Source organism: Lutra lutra, chromosome 16 (genome assembly GCF_902655055.1).
Source record: "Lutra lutra chromosome 16, mLutLut1.2, whole genome shotgun sequence".
Lineage (NCBI taxonomy): Eukaryota > Metazoa > Chordata > Mammalia > Carnivora > Mustelidae > Lutra > Lutra lutra.
This window is the reverse complement of record NC_062293.1, coordinates 30516886-30535609: the sequence shown is the minus strand read 5'-3', so window position 1 is coordinate 30535609 and position 18724 is coordinate 30516886. Positions and strand designations below refer to the sequence as shown.

The 18724-nt window shown below is 42.0% G+C and overlaps 2 protein-coding genes across 2 annotated transcripts in view; one reads left to right on the top strand and one right to left on the bottom strand.

The window, feature by feature from the left end:
- The window catches only part of PCTP (phosphatidylcholine transfer protein), a 105422-nt gene that overhangs the window by 41387 nt on the left and 45311 nt on the right, over nucleotides 1-18724 (bottom strand). The gene's annotated exons all lie outside the window — the stretch shown is intronic.
- TMEM100 (transmembrane protein 100) lies at nucleotides 3027-14805 on the top strand. The gene is made up of 4 exons (XM_047707443.1): nucleotides 3027-3111; nucleotides 9132-9211; nucleotides 11987-12129; nucleotides 13554-14805. Exon 4 carries the CDS (start codon nucleotides 13620-13622, stop codon nucleotides 14022-14024), a length of 405 nt encoding a protein of 134 aa, XP_047563399.1. The 5' UTR covers nucleotides 3027-3111; nucleotides 9132-9211; nucleotides 11987-12129; nucleotides 13554-13619; the 3' UTR covers nucleotides 14025-14805.

The following is an 18724-nucleotide window of genomic DNA, read 5'->3' as shown; positions in this document are numbered from 1 at the left end:
CAAGAAGCACCCATCCCAGCACAAAGCAGAAAAGAACCAGAACCAAATGAGGGAAATCAGAGCACAGAGATGCTACTTGATTTCTCCACAGTTGGCACATTTTAAGCAGCAAAGCTGACCAAAATAAGCTAAAATCTAGGTCTTCTGACACCTGGCACCTCGAAGTTTTGCTACGGAGGAAATGTGTATTATATGCCTATTGTATGCATTGGGTGTTATGCTTTGGCACAGGGGTCATGAGGATAAATTCTGTATAGCCCTGCACTTGAACTCAGACTCTTAGAGGAGATAAATAAGCAAATAGCTACTTCCTGCATAACTTGGTGAGGACTACATGTAAGTAGAGCAGTGTTCTCAGTCTGCTACAATCTTGCACCCAGGGGACAGTTGGCCATGTCCAAAGACGTTTTTGGTTCTCCGCTCGGGGGTTCCCACCTGCATCTGGTGAGTAGACGCCAGGAACCTGCCAAACATCTTAAGATGAGCAAGTCAGCCCCTCCACAAAAAAGAATCATCCAGCCCCAAATATCAAACATGCCCAGCTTAAGAAACCCCAGCTTCAAGCAAGAAGTGGACACAGGAGGAGGGAACTGAAGCCTACCTGATCTGAAGAGGGAGGAGGACTTATCAGTGAAGGGGATACTTGAGGTAGTCGGGAAAGAGCAGTACACATCCCTGTGAGTCTCAAGGAGTGTAAATCAGCAAGTCACGAGGAACAAAGCATGTGGTAGTTGTAATTTGTCATTTGATCCTAGCTGGAGCAGAGAGTGGGGAGGAAGGGGCTTTGTGCTCTGTGTGTCATGCTGAGGTTCCAAACCTTCCATGAAGAGACACCATTGATGGGTTTTACCCAGAGGAGTCCTGGGGTTAGGCTCCAGCACTCAATGGCTTGCTATACTAGCATCAAGCAGAGGATCTCAAACTTCATCTGGGACACATATAAAACAATGCGGACTCCTGACCTTTCAAAGACACACAGATTCCCATACACACACGTGCGCACCAAATATCCCGAGGCCGTCATGCAGCACGTCTGGGCTGGAGCCCAGAAACCTGTGTTTTTGACAAGTACACTGTGCGGTTCTGATGCAGGGAGTTCAAATCCTTGCTGGGGTACAGAATATACTTGATGGCGCTAAGACTGTGATCCCATCCCCAAGAAAATAAAAAGGAATTTTAGAAAGAGGCTATCGTTCTCTCGGCTCTAACCCATAAACGTGAGAATGTGAACTGGGCACAGTAGGAATTCACTGAGTCAAGGCAAGTCACACAGCGAATGGCACAGCTGCTCTTTCTGGATCCTGTGGCCTGGGAGGAGAGAAGTGCTTACAAACTACACACTCTGTGTGATACCCTTCCGGCAGCTTCTGGAGAGCCCAGTTGCTCTACAAAACCTGTCGCAATTCTCTGTCCCAGAGCCTCATTGGTATAGCGTTCCCTGCTTCCTGTTCCCAGAGAAACTCACCCTTAGGCTTTCCTATCAGTCCTCCCTAACGCCGGCCACTCCTGTGTCCTGTCACATAAAACTGTGAACTGAGGTCTCCGACTTACGTCATGTCATGTCAGTTACAGCAGAGTAATGCTCCCCAAGTGGAAATCTGGACCCCTGCTGCTTGACTTCCAAATTCAATTTATTATTTATCTTGTTACTGATATCCTTGGATACCCCACACTCCCTACTGCACTGGCTTTGGATCAGCAAGAGTGGAGATTAGTGTGTGATCACTGCAAACCTAGAATTTCTGACTGGAACTGAAGAAAACCTTTGCACTGTGGTCAGCCTCTGAGCCAGATGTCTGTGACTCTCTTCACTGGGAAATAGATGAATATCCACAGTAAAAGGTCAATGGCTTTGCTGACAGACGCTGAACCAGGGATTTTTTTTTTTTTTTTTTTTTTTTTTTTTTTCTTTTAGAGGCTTCCTACAGCTGTTCTGGTAGCTTGGGTCATAGTGTTAGTGGTTTCCCCCAAGCTGTCTTGTCTATGTTCTCAGATATTATGAACCCAAATAGGATTTTTTAAAACAGAATAAAAGGAAAGAATAGTAAAAGATCTACAGAAGAGACCCTGAAGTCTGACAGACAAGACTCTGAAACAGAGGAAAGAAGATTCAAGTCCAAGTTTCCTGACTTTCTGTTCATGGCTGTTTTCATTGCACAACCAGAGTAGAGAGCCAGAGATGTTCATTTTGTTGTGGAAGCGATCCAAAACCTTACCCTGTGACCCCAGGAAAAAAGATTGAATTAAACTGTAACTATGAAGAAAGTTTTCCAAACTAAGTTTAACTTGGAAAATAAATACCAAGAAATAAGGGAAGAGAGCTTCTCCTGAGACTCCTGAGCCCATCACATTGGAAATCATCCAAAGTTATCAATGGCAGCTTTACCCACAAAGCTCAAGAGGCCAGTAGGAGTTGAAAGTGAACTTGGGTGCCCCTCACGACACCAACAGAAGAAACACTGTTCTTCTTCTGTGGCCACTCCGCTGTCTTGGGATCATTAGTTTGACCAAGCTTTACAACTGCTTTTACAAAGACAATGATGCCTGTTTCCTGTATAGTTTATTTAAGTAAACAAAAAGGAGACGGCAAGGTACCATCTCCTCTCTGAAGCAAAACTTTAAAATTTTTATCTAAAGAAAGAAAGAAGAGATCTGTTCTCTGCATTGTTCCATAAGATAAACTCATAAGATAAATAGTTCTATTTTGAATGAAATCCAGCTGGGCAAATGGCTCCCTTTCCCACTACCCACCCACATTCTGGATATCAGATTGTGAGTGGATAAAAATGTTTTCAAACAGTCTCTTGAGCTGACCCTACTCTCCCTCAGTGGGCCCTTCTATGGGAAGGTGACTGTGTGTTTCTTCTGGCAAAACAATCATTTCAAAACTCGAGAGTTTATTTCGGATGAAATATAAACTCCTTGTGAGCAACAGAAAGTGTGCACATCAACTGAACACAGAAACAATATTGCACAAGGATTAAGGGGAAAATTCGCAGTCAAACAGGCTTTGATTCTAACCCTGGACTCTACCATTTTCCAAACGATGACTTCCCCAGGCAAGTCTCTTGTTTAATGGAACTATTTCTAGCATGAACTCCCAGATTATTTGTGAGTATTAAATGAAATAATAAATCTATAAAAGGTATATAACATAAGGAAAGTGCTCAGTAAATATTTATTATTAGGTGAAGTCTGTGGCTGGATCTACATGGTACCTACCACCCAAAGACTACTAAAAAAATGCCAGTAGTAATTGATTAATGTACTTAGCACTAAATACCAGTCACTTTGAAATTATCCACTTGAATAATGTTCTGAGTTTCCAAGTTTATATCTGATTTCAATGTGCAGTCAGTCTTTTATTTATTTGTTCATTCATTTGCAAAGACTTTCTGAGCACACACAATCGCTGATACTATCCTTGAGGATGTAGGAGACTTTCCAGTCAATACGATCTTGGTAAACCCCAATACAAAGGCTTGCTTACATTGCTTGAGGACCAAACATGACATTTCTAAAGAAATCCACAGAGAGTTTGGACTGCCTTTTTTTTTTCTCTCTCTCTTCTTTGGTTTTTGCTTTTTTTTTCCTCTTTCTCTCTCTCTCTCTTTTTTTTTTTTTTTGGTTGTTGTTTAGCATTAGCTCAGGGGGAACATAAAATAATTCTTGGTAAGACAAAGGCTGTTCTCCACCTGTGATATGGGGAGATTGGAACTTCCTCATTTAGTCTTCAAACATGAGTAGTCCCTTGCTTGGGGTAGTGATCAATGCAGGAGAAAACACTTTCATTCCCAGAAAACATCTGTGTTTTTGTTTTTTGTGGTACACACCTATACAAAGGAATTGCTATTTATGTTAACATTTTCAAAAAGTTTAAAATTGAACTTTAAAATGGGATCAATATATTCTTTGCGCATAGTTAGGACAACCAAAGGCTTGAATTGCAATTCTTTTTTTTTTTCTTTTCACTAATGTATAATGTATTATTTGCCCCAGGGGTACAGGTCTGTGAATCATCAGGCTTACACATTTCACAGCACTCACCATAGCACATACCCTCCCCAATGTCCATAACCCAACCACCCTATCCTTACCCTACAACCCCCAGCAACCCTCAGTTTGTTTCATGAGATTAAAAGTCTCTTATGGTTTGTCTCCTTCCTGATCCCATCTTGTTTCATTTTTTTCCCTCCCTGCCTCTCAAATTCCTCATATCAGAGAGATCATATGATTATTGTCTTTCTCTGACTTATTTCTCTTAGCATAATACCCTCTAGTTTCATCCATGTCATTGCAAATAGCAAGATTTCAGGGTTTTGATGGTTGCATAGTATTTCATTGTGTATATATACCATATCTTTTTTATCCATTCATCTTTTGAAGGATATCTAGGTTCTTTCCGTAGTTTGGCTATTGTGGACATTGCTGCTATAAACATTCGAGTGCACGTGCCCCTTCGGATCACTACATTTATGTCTTTAGGGTAAATACCCAGTAGTGCGATTGCTGTGTCGTAGGGGAGCTCTATTTTCAACTTTTTGAGGAACCTCCATACTGTTCTCTAGAGTGGCTGCACCAGCTTGCATTCCCACCAACAGTGTAGGAGGGTTCCCCTTTCTCTGCATCCTCACCAACACCTGTCGTTTCCTGACTGGTTCATTTTCGCCATCGAATTGGAATTCTTAAAATATTGATTTTCTCATTGTATGAAAAAAGTTAGCAATGTCAAGTCATGTGTGTATACTGTATATGTGTCAGCAATTGTGTGTACATGTATGGAATGAAGTAAATTATAAATTCATTCATAATTTTAGAGGCAAATTTACCTGTGAGCTAATAATGACATTATTTGGCAGGTCAGACACCGGTTCACGAATTAGTAGGCAGGCAATAATGTGTCTCCACTGGAGACATGACCAGCTGTGCTAGCAAAATCCAGCATTCATCCTCCACCCCACCTGCTCTTCGTCCTGGCCTTCCGTTTCTGGTGACAGTATCACCAACCGATTAATTGCTTAGGTCTTAAAACCTTACCATTCCTTCTCCCTTGATAACCTCCCCCACAGAAAATTCATTGCCAAGTTCTGCTGCTTTTGCCTATTATGGTGTCTTCAGACCTACCCACATTTCCTAATATCAGGCCCCTAGCACCTCTCACCTGGATAGAGGTTTCCTAACTGGTGTCCCAGTCATACTCTCTGACTTGCCCATTTTTACTTCCCAAGTTGCATTTCACATTCTCATGCCAGGCTACCTGCGATAATGCAGAGAGCTCAGCATGCCATTCTGCTCAAAAAACACTATTCTCAGAATACAGTCCCACCTTGACATTGAGCCCATAATCTCATCATAAACCCTTTCCAGTCTTAATTCGGACTGCTCTCTGTCTGTCCCTGGCGCTCTACAAGTCAGCCACAAGGGCTACTCCTAGCTCTCTACACAAGACCCATACTTTTCTGAGCTATGTTTATATGCATCCTTCCACCTCTAATCACTTCTCTCCTTCCCTACTTATAATATGTTCGATGTCTGGGCATCTGGGTGGCTTAGTCAGTTAAGTGTCTACCTTGGGCTCAGGTCATGATCCCAGGATCCTGGGATCGAGCCCCACATTGGGCTCCCTGATCAGCAGGGAGCCTGCTTCTCCCCCTGCTTGTGCTCTCTCTTACTCTCAAATAAATAAATAAAATATAAAAAAAAATACTCTCGATGTCTGCTTACCATCAAGCTTTCCTTCCCACCTACACTAAACCAACTTGATTTTCCCTGGGCTTCCCTATAGCAGTTTGTTATTCCCTCTAGTAAAAAGGTCACTCACATAGGTTACCCTATGGCTTTCCTGTCCTAGGCTATGAGCTCCCTGAGAGCAGAGACCATGCTTTGTTTACTGGTTTGTACCTTCTCAACTTAGAGCATTAAACAAATCCCTGGCACCTGAGAAGAGTATAGTAAAAATGAGTGGAACTTAATGTTCATGAAAGCACAGGAATGGCCTGGTGACATCTGAAATGTCCCTAGTGCTGTGGTATCTGGCACAGAGTCCACTGGTACCAGACCTGTGTCTTAAACCTCCTCAAATCTGCTTAGTAACACAGCTCAATTTTAAATCCCAGATGCTTATGAGGCAACATACATGGTTTCAACATCCTAGAAGCAATAGGTACGCCTTCTCAAAACACTTTTCCAAAATGAAACCTAGTGAGACTATGTCATCCCGAACCCAAGAAAATGGGACGCCCTCTGAAGTTAGGAAGAGACACACAACCTCGTAAATAATCCTACCCAACAGAGTCCTCCCAGCACAGCACAGGAGAAAGAGGCACTCGGACTGGAATCCTGGCTTTGCCTCTCTCCCTAGTAGTAGATACTGGGCAAGTACTTAACCCTTTTGAGTTTCAGTTTCTCCATCAGCGAAATGAAAATATGAACACCTGAGATGGGGTCTGTGTTACGGGGGGTGCACACTGGGCACCAAGCAAGTGTTAATATGCTCCTCCTCTCTCCCCTGGGAGTGTTGTGGGGGGCAGCTCACAACCAAGGCATCCGGACTCTGGCCTTAAACCTGGGAACAGTGATTTCCTCTGAACCTCTGCTTCTACAACCATGTTTCTATTCTATACTCACATGGGTTTAATGAGTTGCTGATAGCTGAAAGTTGACAAAAACTATTCATGACAATTTACTTGATGTCCCTCTTGCCCATATATAGAGAGCTTAAAGTCTATAGTTTCAACTGTAGCTTTCATGATGTGGGGGAAGGCCAGCCCTGATGTACCCATCCTATGTGGGTCATTTTAAGACCATCACGACACAACTGAGAGATGGCTAATTGGGTCGGAATGTGTATCCTGCTCTATGGATGTGGAACAAAGGAAAGCTAACTGATCCTTATAGGATGTCACAGATCAGTCATTTTCAGAAAATTTTATCTGCTCTAGGGTGGTTTCAAATTCCCAGCACTAGACTCATGTTGAAGCCTAGAAATTATGTGCTGATCAGGAGTAGACTGAGGTCACACGATGGGCACCCCAATTATTTTATGGACAAGACAAGGGACATTTCTCATCAGAGGCTAGGGGGAGATGGCTTCTGTAAAAAGGCATAGTAAGACCTCATACTATCAAGTATCAAGAGGAGTGGCAAAGGAGTGAGCTCATTCTTATCCCTTCCTTTTCCTCTCCTGGAAAAAAGGCAAATATGGTGGGTTTCCCACAAGCCCCTGAATACATGACCCATAGTCTACTAGGGAAGGCTGACCTGAGCAGTATGTACCTGTTTGGGAAAATGTCAGCCCAATTTTCTATAACTCTTGACCTTTGAGGTTCCTCATCTTAGGGCTCAAAAGAGTAGTAATACATAAATACAAAGGATTATGCAAGATACAGGGGGATGTATCAGGAACACAGTAGGTTCAACATATATTCAGATTTTGAAACAAGAAAGTCAATTCTCATCCGAGGCTGGAGTGCCCATTAGCTCCTTGTTGACGTGGGAGGTGATTTACTCAGCCCTCCCTAAGGTTCCACTGTGTCATTTGATTTAGCAACTCTGTTTTTTTATGTTTATATGATTATTCATAGTTACTCAGAACAAAATGGGTAAGAGAATGGTGACCAGGATTTGTATCTAAAAGATGTTTGTTTTCCTTTCTGTACTCACATGGACTTCATGAGTTTCTGGTAGATGGAAATTGACCAGCAAATAGTAAAATATATATTTATACCTAAGGCATATCTATTGTTCCTCTTGGTGCTATCAGATCTCTCTATTTAATGTCCCAGAGCTCAAAGAAAAGTGCCTGGGGGAGGGGAGTGGTGTGGGGAAAGCAGTAATAACATGACCTGTTATCCAAAATGAACACACACGCACAGATCACTTTCCAAAATGTTAGTGATATCAGAACATAAATGCAGACACACCCTTAAAAGAAGCACTGCAAAGAAGAAAAACTGGCCAGCTTCCCAAAGCTCACTGAATCCAATTGGACTGGGTGATGACCCAGATCAAAGGCATGCAGTGATTGGACAGAGTGCCGGAAGGACCTGGCATCTTCAGAGCTGCTAGAAATTAGCCAACTCAACCACCCCAAGCAAAAGCAAACTGAAAGTAAATATGGGCGAGTAATTGAATACACATGGGGGTGCTCTTCACAAAATGCAAAGCTTGTGTGCTCCCAAAGGAGCAGCTTCCAGGTCTTCAGCAGCATAAAGGCAATGGCAAAATCAAAATGCCCCCCTTTCCAGCCCAGAGACTGAACCTTGGCTTCTATCTAAGGGAAGGGGCGAAATCTCCTCTATGTCACCACTTTCTTCCGTGCCCTCCTCCACTTCTGTATCCTCTGCACTTAAAAAGCTTCGTTCCTTATCTAATTTCTGAATGAAATAAGATTTTTCAAATTTGGGGAAATTCTCTCCAGAACAGCAAGCTCTGCTGATGCCTTTGGTGGAAATATTACATGTTGCAGGGTGGTTTCAATTTCCCACCACCAGACTGATGCTGAAGCCTGGAAATTATATGCTGATCAGGAGTTCAGTTCCTCAGAAATAAGATTTTCCAGTAAACCATCATTTCCATGGTGCCTTGCCATCCTCTGATGAAGAGTACTGATCAGACCATTACTGACTGGGACTTTAGGGACAGGGTCCACACACGGACCACATGCCATTTTCACCATGAATCCTCCTCTCCAACTATCCCTCTGCTTATTTGCCTATCAGGACGAAAGAGATTAGTTTACACCCAGCTCCCCTTGCCCCCATACCTCCCGAACCACCCGCCCCCGACCTGTCCCCACCTCCAACCCCCACCCGAGCCTGTCTGGAAGTATAGAACAAAGATGACAAATTATTTTCTGCAGGTTCCAAGTAGGGCAGAGAACTATCAGGATAGGGGTTTTGGGTAGGGAACATCTTGAAAATGAAAATGAGAAGCCTGAATGAGGCTATAAAGAGAGTAAAACAAAGCAGGGCATTCTTTTCAAACTTGGCTCCCTTTTTAAAAATATGGATGACATTCTCACAGAGGGAAATAGAACAAAATGCAGCAGCACTTAAAGGATTTCCTCTCTCCAAGTTTTCTCCGGTCCCTTGTGTTTCAGCCTTGCTGAGTACTTTGTTTACGGTCCCTAGTGTGGTGATTTGCATCCCCCTCTCCGGGTTGCTGTTGGCCGGAGCTGGCAGCTGTCTCAGTCGGATTCTGGCTGGGAAAGGTAAGAGTATTTGCCTTGCTTTCTGAAAGATCTGGGAGAACAATGTTGAAAGCCTACAGAGGGGTGGTAGGGGGTGGTGGCAGGGCATCGACTTAATTCAAGCACTGGAAGCTTTCTGAAATGTTCCCCAAACTTAAAAGAATCTCCTGGAGCCATGTGTTTTCAAAAAGAACCAGAAAGGTTTCTTCTCCCTTCTGAAAGGCTTGCAGAAAGAAGACTGGGTGCATTGTAGAGAAGATTTTGCCTTTGGGGGCAGGTGTCCCTTAAGCAATTCCCAAGGGGGTTTAACATCTTACAGGCACAGAGTGGAAGCAGGTAAAAATATTCAAAGACATCAAGCATTGATGACTAGGAATTCTCCCTGAAGAGTTAAAAGTCAGTTGAAACTGTATGTCGCGGTAGGTATAATGATTGGTGCCCATTCTTCGCATACAACTTCTGTTTTATCCCAAAACTTTCTTCGTCTTTGTATTTATCAATACAAGTCATCAACTGTCTACTTATGGAGTCTGGAGATGTGCATCTGTGTTCCTAGGCATATGCATACTCTCTCTGAAGAATTAGGTTGAATGAGATGCCTGGAGCCTGGAAAGGCTGAAGAATACTTTGGTGTTACAAGTAGTGACAGACTTGCCCCCCTTCCCAGCACACAGATACACTCACTGTCCCTTATTATAGATTCAGCCAAGGGCTCACTGTGGAAAAAGTCTGCCTCTGGTTTCTCTCTGGCAAAAGTTTGATTTATGTACCTTTGATTTTAGTAAAAGGGGAATATGATGTTCAGCAAGGTAAGGTGATATTGAGAACTTCATTGGGTTTACTGGATTATTGGGGGGCGGGGGGTAGGAAGAGACCTATGCTAGGAGACAGAGAGGAACTGTGCCCAAACTTCACAGTCTACAGATGGGAGGGACTGATGTTTTTATTAGGAGTGTGCCCAAAGCCTCTAGTGTATGTAGCCAGCAGCCTCCATATCACCATTTCCCAGGGCAATGTTAGCCAAATGCTGAGAAGCCCAGGTCCTAAGCATCCCTTATCCTTGACACCAAGTGACAGCATTTTTCCCGGATGATGGCCTCTTCTGCCCCCACATTTTAAAAGTACAAGGATGGCAGCTAGGAGGACCTCCAGGTAGTCACTGTTCTCAGCACGCTGGGCTCCCCTGAGTCGGTGAAGTCAGACCTCAGGGACTTTTCAACTTTATTTATTTATTTGAGATGAGGAAGCCCTCTCTCCGACTTCCATTCTAGAAAAAAAGGAGTTCTGTTCCCTCCCCTTTTAGGACAAAATCATCAACGTATTTTTACTAGATGCAGGATGTTATCTTAGAACAGAAGGGGGATGCCTGGGAATGTCCAAGACCTGCACCAATAATTAAAGAAATCTAACAACCCAAGAGAAAGAAGGGAACAAATCTCTTCTGAGATTTAATTTACATTTGCAGATTCACTGTATTAATTAAAAAGAAGTTATTACAACTTGCACAGATTAAAATAGAGAGGATGGATAACTTTTAGCTCCAGGAGTATAGGGATGAGCTTATAACTGTCCCGGTATTATCTCACTGTTCTCTCAAAAGGGCAATCTGGGGCTTTAAAATTTCAAATAGCTTATCTGCAAAAAAGTATAAACCTGTAAGGCCACTTGGGGAATAGGTGAATATAAACCTTTAACTTCATTGTCTGAGAGTGGGATGCATCAAGCCATGTGTCCTTGAATGTTTCAAATATCTTGTTCCTAAAAGTGGGCCAAAGAGCAGCAAATGCCATGGCATAAGCAAGGAGCTTGTTACACACCTACTAACTCAGAGTCTACACTTAATAAGCTCTCCACATGATTTATGTGCCCATTAAAGACTGGGGCTCAAACCAAGGATTTCTTTCTGCGTGACCTCTATGAGATTATTTAACCCCTCCGAGCCTCATTTATACACTACTACAAACTCATTTTAAGCTAGTGGGAATTAACACTATTGCATGAACACTGTATGGGTCACATCCATAGTAGGTGCTCTGTAAATGACAGTGATGAAGGTGGTGATGATCATGATAATTTCAGCATTGCCAACAGTACTCACCTCCTAGCACAAGCAGTAAGTGACTGTGTTTAAATAAAGATGATTGGTTTCTCCCTCAATCATAAATGTTTGGCATCTCCTACCCTCGTTGCTAAGTGAATTAATATCAAACAAGGGAGGTTTTAAGCCTTGGATGGCCTCACACACATATAAAGAAAGAATACTGGGGAAGCCTAGGAACATGGATTTTTGCTGGCTTCCAGGCTGAATTCAGCTGCCCCATGACTTCACAGCTGTTCCTGCTGCCCTAAAGTGTCTGTCCCGTCGGCTCTGTCCCCTCAGTTGGGTCTGCAACGCTGACTCTGGGATTTTCTTATGAAAATGCCTGATGGGTGGGAGGAAGATCTGGAGGTTAGCTGGGGAAAAATGAGTAATGCAAAGCCGTCTACTTAGTAAATGCTGCAAAAGAAATAAAAGTAAAAGCTGGCTCCTGTCTCTGGGGACTCTAGAATGATTCTGACTTATCATGTCACAGAGCAGAGTTGGGGGAAGCCAAAACTCGAAATCTGCTGGCAAGGAAGAGAACGAAGGAAAAAAAAAAAAAAATGACAGGGAGGGGCAATCCGGAGGGGTAGGAAATAAAAAGAGAGAGGGAAAGACAAGCGTCATTTAGGAACAGAGGTAGAGTGAAGGAAGGAACTCCAGGATCTGAAACCAAGCACACGGCACAGTATTTTTCTATCTTTTCTTTTCCCCAGAGCAGATTCTTGTCCTGTCATTTTATTGACAGACGTGCTATTACAGGCTCTTTTCCCAGAAGTTGACGGAAGAAGCTCAAGGCTGCTGTTTATTCCCTCCCAAGTCCGGTGGCTCCCCTGGTAATGGATTGCTTTTCTCTGAGGTAGGTGTATGTCGTCTGGGGACAGATCTTCATTTGCAAGTTAACATATGCCTCAGCGTTGGGGGCCATTTATTTATTTATTTATTTTTGCTTTCTTATATAATCTCTAATACCCTTTTACTGGTGAAATGATGATACCAGGATATCACTGGACAGCAGTGATTAATTTTGGTGACTAAAAATTATATGCAGGCAGGCAGTTCTAACATCCAGCTTCATTGCACAGGGAGTGATATGTTGATTTGGGCTTGAATCTGTTTTCAGTGGATGCTTCATATGTTCAAAGTATTAATCTCATTGAAACAGCCTCAAGAATCTTCCTCTAAATTTCTTCAGTGACTGCAACTGCTCCATTCTTTGGCTGCTCCATCGCTTCTCAGGGACAAAAGAGAATGACTTAACATGTCTGAACAGCAGACAAGAGCATTCACTGATTTCTCCTAGGCAGCCTTTCAACCAGATGCTTTTGACCAAGAGTTTCAGATTTTGTCCTAAAATGTTCTGGTTCAAAATATCCAGAAAGAGCAGCAAGGGCATGGGAAAATCGAGAAAGTCTAAAACTTTGCTGAAAATCTAGCACGCTTATTTTTTAATACATGTCATGGTCTGCATAGTGTTGAAATTCCTTGTTGAGTTCCATGGAAATTTTTGAATTGATAGCTCATTACTCTAAGAGTTAATCTTATCTTTAATATAAGTACAAAATTATATCCTACAAAACTGAATTTCTCCCCTGCTCTTCCTTTTTCAAATGGATTAGAAGGTATTGCCCCATTTCAGATCACAAATCCTAGTCTCATTGCTGCTGAATTTTTGCTGACCTGCACCCCTACCGTGGTCCCAGGGCACATATTGCACTGTTAAACAGTTACAACAATGAAGACTTACTGACAGTCATCTGCTATAGAAGAACATCATTTGTACACTCACTGCTGGTCTTGACACTCATTTGGTGGGCAGTGAATTGGTGATAGTTTGGAATGCATGTTATGCCTGAAAACATTGGCAGAACTAAGTTGCTATGAGTTTTGGAATGAACTATCTGAAGGATTGTTTATAGTGCTTTCTCCCCATGAAGGAGGCTGTCTTTTGGATTAGGATTGAGACTTTTCCATGTGTTTAGAGGAATGAGAAGCAATAGACAGAGCGGAAAGCCTTGTAAAACATTTGTAGATCGTCAGAGTATATTGAACGCTGTAAAGTGCTTCCTGCTTTTTATATCTTCCCTTTTTTTATGGCTATCGTTTTATCTTACATTTTGCAAAGAGAATGCAAACAATCAGGAAAAGAAAATACGAACTCTGATTTTCACATGCACATGTGTGTCCTAGAAAAGAACCCAAGAGATGTTTCCCCAGCTCTTTACTTCTACTTACAGGGCTCACTCTGATGCATTTACCTGATATGTTCTGTCTCCTCCACAGTTTCCACTCTGGAGAGAGCCCCCAGGCCTAGTCTGTGAACCCAGCTAAGAAACATCACTAGTAAAAATGACTGAAGACCCCATAAAGGAGATCGTGGGAAGCCCAGCATCTTCCAAGCCTGTGACAATGGAGAAGAACCCCAACAGCGAAGTGGTGGTCACCACGGTCCCCTTGGTCAGAGAGATTCAGTTGACAGCTGCTACAGGCGGTGCTGAGCTCTCCTGTTACCGCTGCATCATTCCGTTCGCCGTGGTGGTCCTCATTGCCGGGATAGTGGTCACTGCTGTGGCTTACAGCTTCAATTCCCACGGTTCCATCATCTCCATCTTGGGTCTGGTGCTCCTGTCATCTGGACTTTTTTTGTTAGCCTCCAGTGCCTTGTGCTGGAAGGTGAGGCAGAGGAGCAAGAAAGCCAAGAGACGGGAAAGTCAGACGGCTCTAGTGGCAAATCAGAGAAGCCTGATTGCTTAGGACTGAATGAGACCAAATGGGATATGTGGCCTGGAAAACTTCCTCTCCCTGTGTCATCCAATTCACCCAGAACCAGAGTGGGAGAGAATGAATGGTGCATTGCGGTAGACCAGAGGAATGGGGGTGAACTGAGTGTGGGAGGGTATAGGGGGTTCTGTTTTATGAAGACTCTACTTGTGTCTTCTTTAATGACAAACTTAACTCTAAGGGCTATTTCTAAGACTGAAAAATCAGCTTTTTCTCTACATTAGACATTCGAGGGGTCATGGGGGGTGCATGGCATTAGGCAATGTTCAGTTCACCTTGGAAAGTAGCCAATGAAAGATGAGAAAATAGATAGTTCTGGCACACCAGCGACCTGCCTCAAAAACAAATACAAAAGCCCACACTTTTAAGACGTTGTAGCATAAAAAAATATTCTGCTGAGAGTCTAAATCATCTCGGATTTTACATCCTTCTATGAAATTCTGTGATAATTTTTCTTAATAAGTAGATTCTCCGGCAACTTCCTTTTTCTTTGGCTTTTAATAACTCATCATCAGTGGTACTTTTTCCTTAAAGAATAAACTATTTTTTTTTATGTTTTAACATTGGACAGTTTTAGATGATTGTAATGAGTCAGAAGTTAAAAGGTAAAAGATGTAGCTACTAAATGACATGGGGGGGGTGTTAAATTAATGTTAAAATAATCCAACCTAGCACTTTTGATTTTTATATAAAGTCTGATAATGTACATTTCATTCAAAATAATAAATACTTATTGTTGCTGAAATTTCTTAAATGCTTGTTGCTGTTGTAGTTATGTTTATTGCAGCTCCAAATTGCCCAACTTCCTCTTGCCTCGTTGGAAACATCTCAAGCACATTTCTCTCAGATGGGCATGTTGCTTCTCCCTAACTTATCTAGAGGATTTTTATTTTTTTATTGTATCATTCTTTGTGACTTGTGAAGAATAATATTAATTATTGTTCACTACATTCTAAACACATCTATGCCGTTCACAGTTAAGAAATCAATGCCGGGGGGCGCCTGGGTAGCTCAGTGGGTTAAGCCGCTGCCTTCGGCTCGGGTCATGATCTCGGGGTCCTGGGATCGAGTCCCGCGTCGGGCTCTCTGCTCAGCGGGGAGCCTGCTTCTCTCTCTCTCTCTCTCTGCCTGCCTCTCCATCTACTTGTGATCTCTGTCAAATAAATAAATAAAAAATAAATAAAAAATTAAAAAAAAAAAGAAATCAATGCCTGGAGTCAGGGATTTTATAATGTGTTATTAAATGTGTGTTATCTATTCCACCAGCCGTTAAATACTTGCTTATTTTTTGAGCATCAACTCTATGCCAGGCATTGTGTAGATTCTTAGGATGCTTAAATGAGTTAGTTCTAATACAATGCAAGTAAGATCACTGCTTGACTTCTGTGGATATTGGGCTATTCTAAACCCAGCTAGGACTCTACCCCAGAACTGTCGCCAGGTATATCGCTGGTCCATGTAGTTTAAACCACATGAAATGAGTATGGGAAGATACTGAGGCATGAAGCCTTTCTTAAACCTTAGAAATGCAAAGAAAAACAAAACAAACCTCATCTAGCACTTTCAAGAGAAGCACCCTCTTAAGGAATTTAATTAAATATGACAAAAGCCCTGTGGTGCTGACTGCTGCCTAGTGCCCAAGTAGTTTTGTAAAGGGGAGAAGCCTTGATGGCCTCCTCGTTTCTCCTGGCTTTGAAGGTCAGATGGGGCAAGCCTGGAGTTGTTCATTATAGTAGAGTACACCACAATTATCTTAAATGCATGCGTATCCATACTCCTCCACACCTCACTGGGCCAAATCCAAGTATGTAGCACCGGGTTGGTTTCAATGGGAGAGAGTCTGGGCTTTGACATGCCTCTTTTCTGCTCAGAATAGTCAAAGGCTCTCCATGGCTGATGAAGAAATTTCTCAGGCAAGTGTTCAAGGTTCTCCACTATCCGATCCAAACAGATGTATCCAGCTTTCATTTCACTCCAGCCCGAAAACTCATGAGTTAGTCAGATCAGACTATTCAACATTCTGAATCAGACTGTGGTTTCCTGCTTCCATGTACATTCAACTTCTGTTTTCCCTCCTCCATAATGCCATCTTGTTCCTCTCCATCTAAACGTCTCCAAATCCTGCTTCTCATTAGAGTCCTAGCCTAAATAAAACAGCTTCCCAAAAAACCTTCCCTTTTATCTCAAAGTAATTATTTCTTTCAGTCTTTACTCATTTATTCTCTGAGGGTACCTTTCATTTTCTGCCATGTTGGTGGCATAAATATTTTAACTTCTTCCAAAGCTCTTTAGAAGGGATGATGTCCTTTTTTTTTAACCCTCATGTGATGCCAAATACAACATCTTGCACAGAGTAGGTATTCAATAAATGTTTGCTAAATGAACTAAAGAATGAAAAATCAGAAAGCAAGTGTAAATCAGAAAGCAAGTCTAGAATCACAGTCCATTTATTTTACTCTCTTAAAAGAAAATATTTTAGTTCTCAGCTCTTCCCAAATAGGTCATCCTACTCTGCCTTCCTCAACTGTAAGCAAGGTGCAGGTGAGAGCTTACTACCTTTGTTCCTACTTCTCCAGCTACACCTGCCCTTCAAAATGCTTGGTAAGTAAACTCATGAATGATTTCAGGCCACCAGGGGGCCTCATGCTGCTACCTGAGTCCCAAAGGAAACACTGGAATGACAAATTGTAACAACTGAAATGGAATCAAATCTGGACACAGCAAGATATCTCCTAAATGTGAGGAGGTGGGGAAGATTCTCCACTGAGCACACTACTACTCTCCTTCCTAAGCCATTTCACAATGGCTACATCTGGTTCTCCTAGTCAGCAGATGAGCCCTGTCTGGGAGCCTTCAGTCCCATTAAAGGCACAAAGATTGTCCTATGCACTGTGAATTCCAACTCTCATGAGGGTGAATTACCATATCACAATTATCTCACAACATATGTCTTTACTGGGCAAGGATGTCTTTTCAAAAGGTTTTATTATATAGTGGTAAGCAGATATGGAATGCATTCATAAGAATGACGCAGATATATATGTATTAAAAAAAAAAAAAAAAAAAACCTGGCCCCATCGTGCAGCACTAGAAACCAGCTGTCTCACCCAGCTGGATAACCCTAAACCCCACTCATCTTGGGTCACACAAGAACTTTTTTTTTTTTTTTTTTTTAAACAGGAACAATTTTTGACCTCATCCTGTTGAACAGGTCTCTAACTAGGTGAGAATCATAGCCACCCAGGTAACTCTGTGCTTCCCACCTCACTGCCTTGATTAATCCTGGGAATCTTGCCTAGAGAAGATGGTCAAGGTCATAGGGATCATGCAGGTGACTAAAGTCAGGGCACAAGCCCAGGAGAGCCAGATCACAAATCCTCAAAGCTACCTCTTTGTACCACCACCACTCATAAAATGAAGTGGGGGGAGATCTCCTGGTCTCCTGGGAAGTATTATTGTTTTGAACTTAGAAGATCTGACTATAAATCCCAGTTCTGTTAAAACTAGTCAGATGACCTTGAGCAGTTAAGCCTCATCTTTAAAATAAGGTTAATTTTTAAGAAATGATTTAGATTTTTTAAACTATAAAGTACTATATAATTACAAAATTGTTATTTATGAAAACATCTAATGTTGACCTTAGCTTCTCTTTCTCTCTCTGATTATTATCCCAACATGTCATTAAGCATCAAGCAGCCCCTGTTTTGGTTAATTGACTTTAATCAGACACTTTGTTTAACCTTGACATTATCCATAAAGGTTTTCTAGACCCAAAATAATTTGAGGAAAGTTCCTGTTCCAAAGATGAATCATAACTTACATTTCCTTAATATGATTATAATTTCCAGTGCTTTCACATACATAGGAGTTGCTATAAAGGTATATGTAATATGGACATTCAATTAGGTGCCCTCAACATAAAAGATTAGGAGAGTAAAAAGTCCTTTTCTTCCCCCCACACTGCCATTCAAGCCAATCTTGTCCTGGCCTGCCCCAAAGAAAGGAAGACCAAAGGTAGAAATCTAAAGAGAAACAAAAGAAGAGAACTCCTAGTACCTGGCTTTTGAGCTTCCAAGGGCATCCCTGTGATTTAGGACTTATCTATAGAACTGTCAAGGGTAGTTTGTTTATAGCTGATTTTTAGAGTACTCCCTTACTCTAGGACTTAATCTTGTGTACAACAGTATTCAACTGTACCTGACGTTACCCAACATTCTCCAATCACACTTTGAAGCTGGAAGGGCATGTGTCCGCCCAGCTCTTCAGAGGAGCAAACCACCTTCAGAGAGGATAAGTGACTTGTTCAGTCAAGGTTTCACAGCCAGGACCAAAATGTTGACCAAAAGATAGACACCAAGCCATAACAGATGTCATTTCCAGAATGTCTCTTTAGGAAAGGAAGACAATAAAGGTGCTCTGACACGGGCTTTTCTGTTTGAAGTATAATGTACATAGAGAAAAGTGTACACCTCAGAGAATTTCACAAACCTATAGAGCTAAAACCCTGATGAAGAAACTAAATGCAGCAGCCTCCCCAAGGCCCCCTTAAATCTACTTCCAGTCATTATTTTTCCAGGGGGACATTATTCTCACCTCTAATACATAGAGTCATTTGGCTCTTTTTTTTTTTTTTTAACTTTATATAAATGGAAATCATACAAAGTGTACTCTTT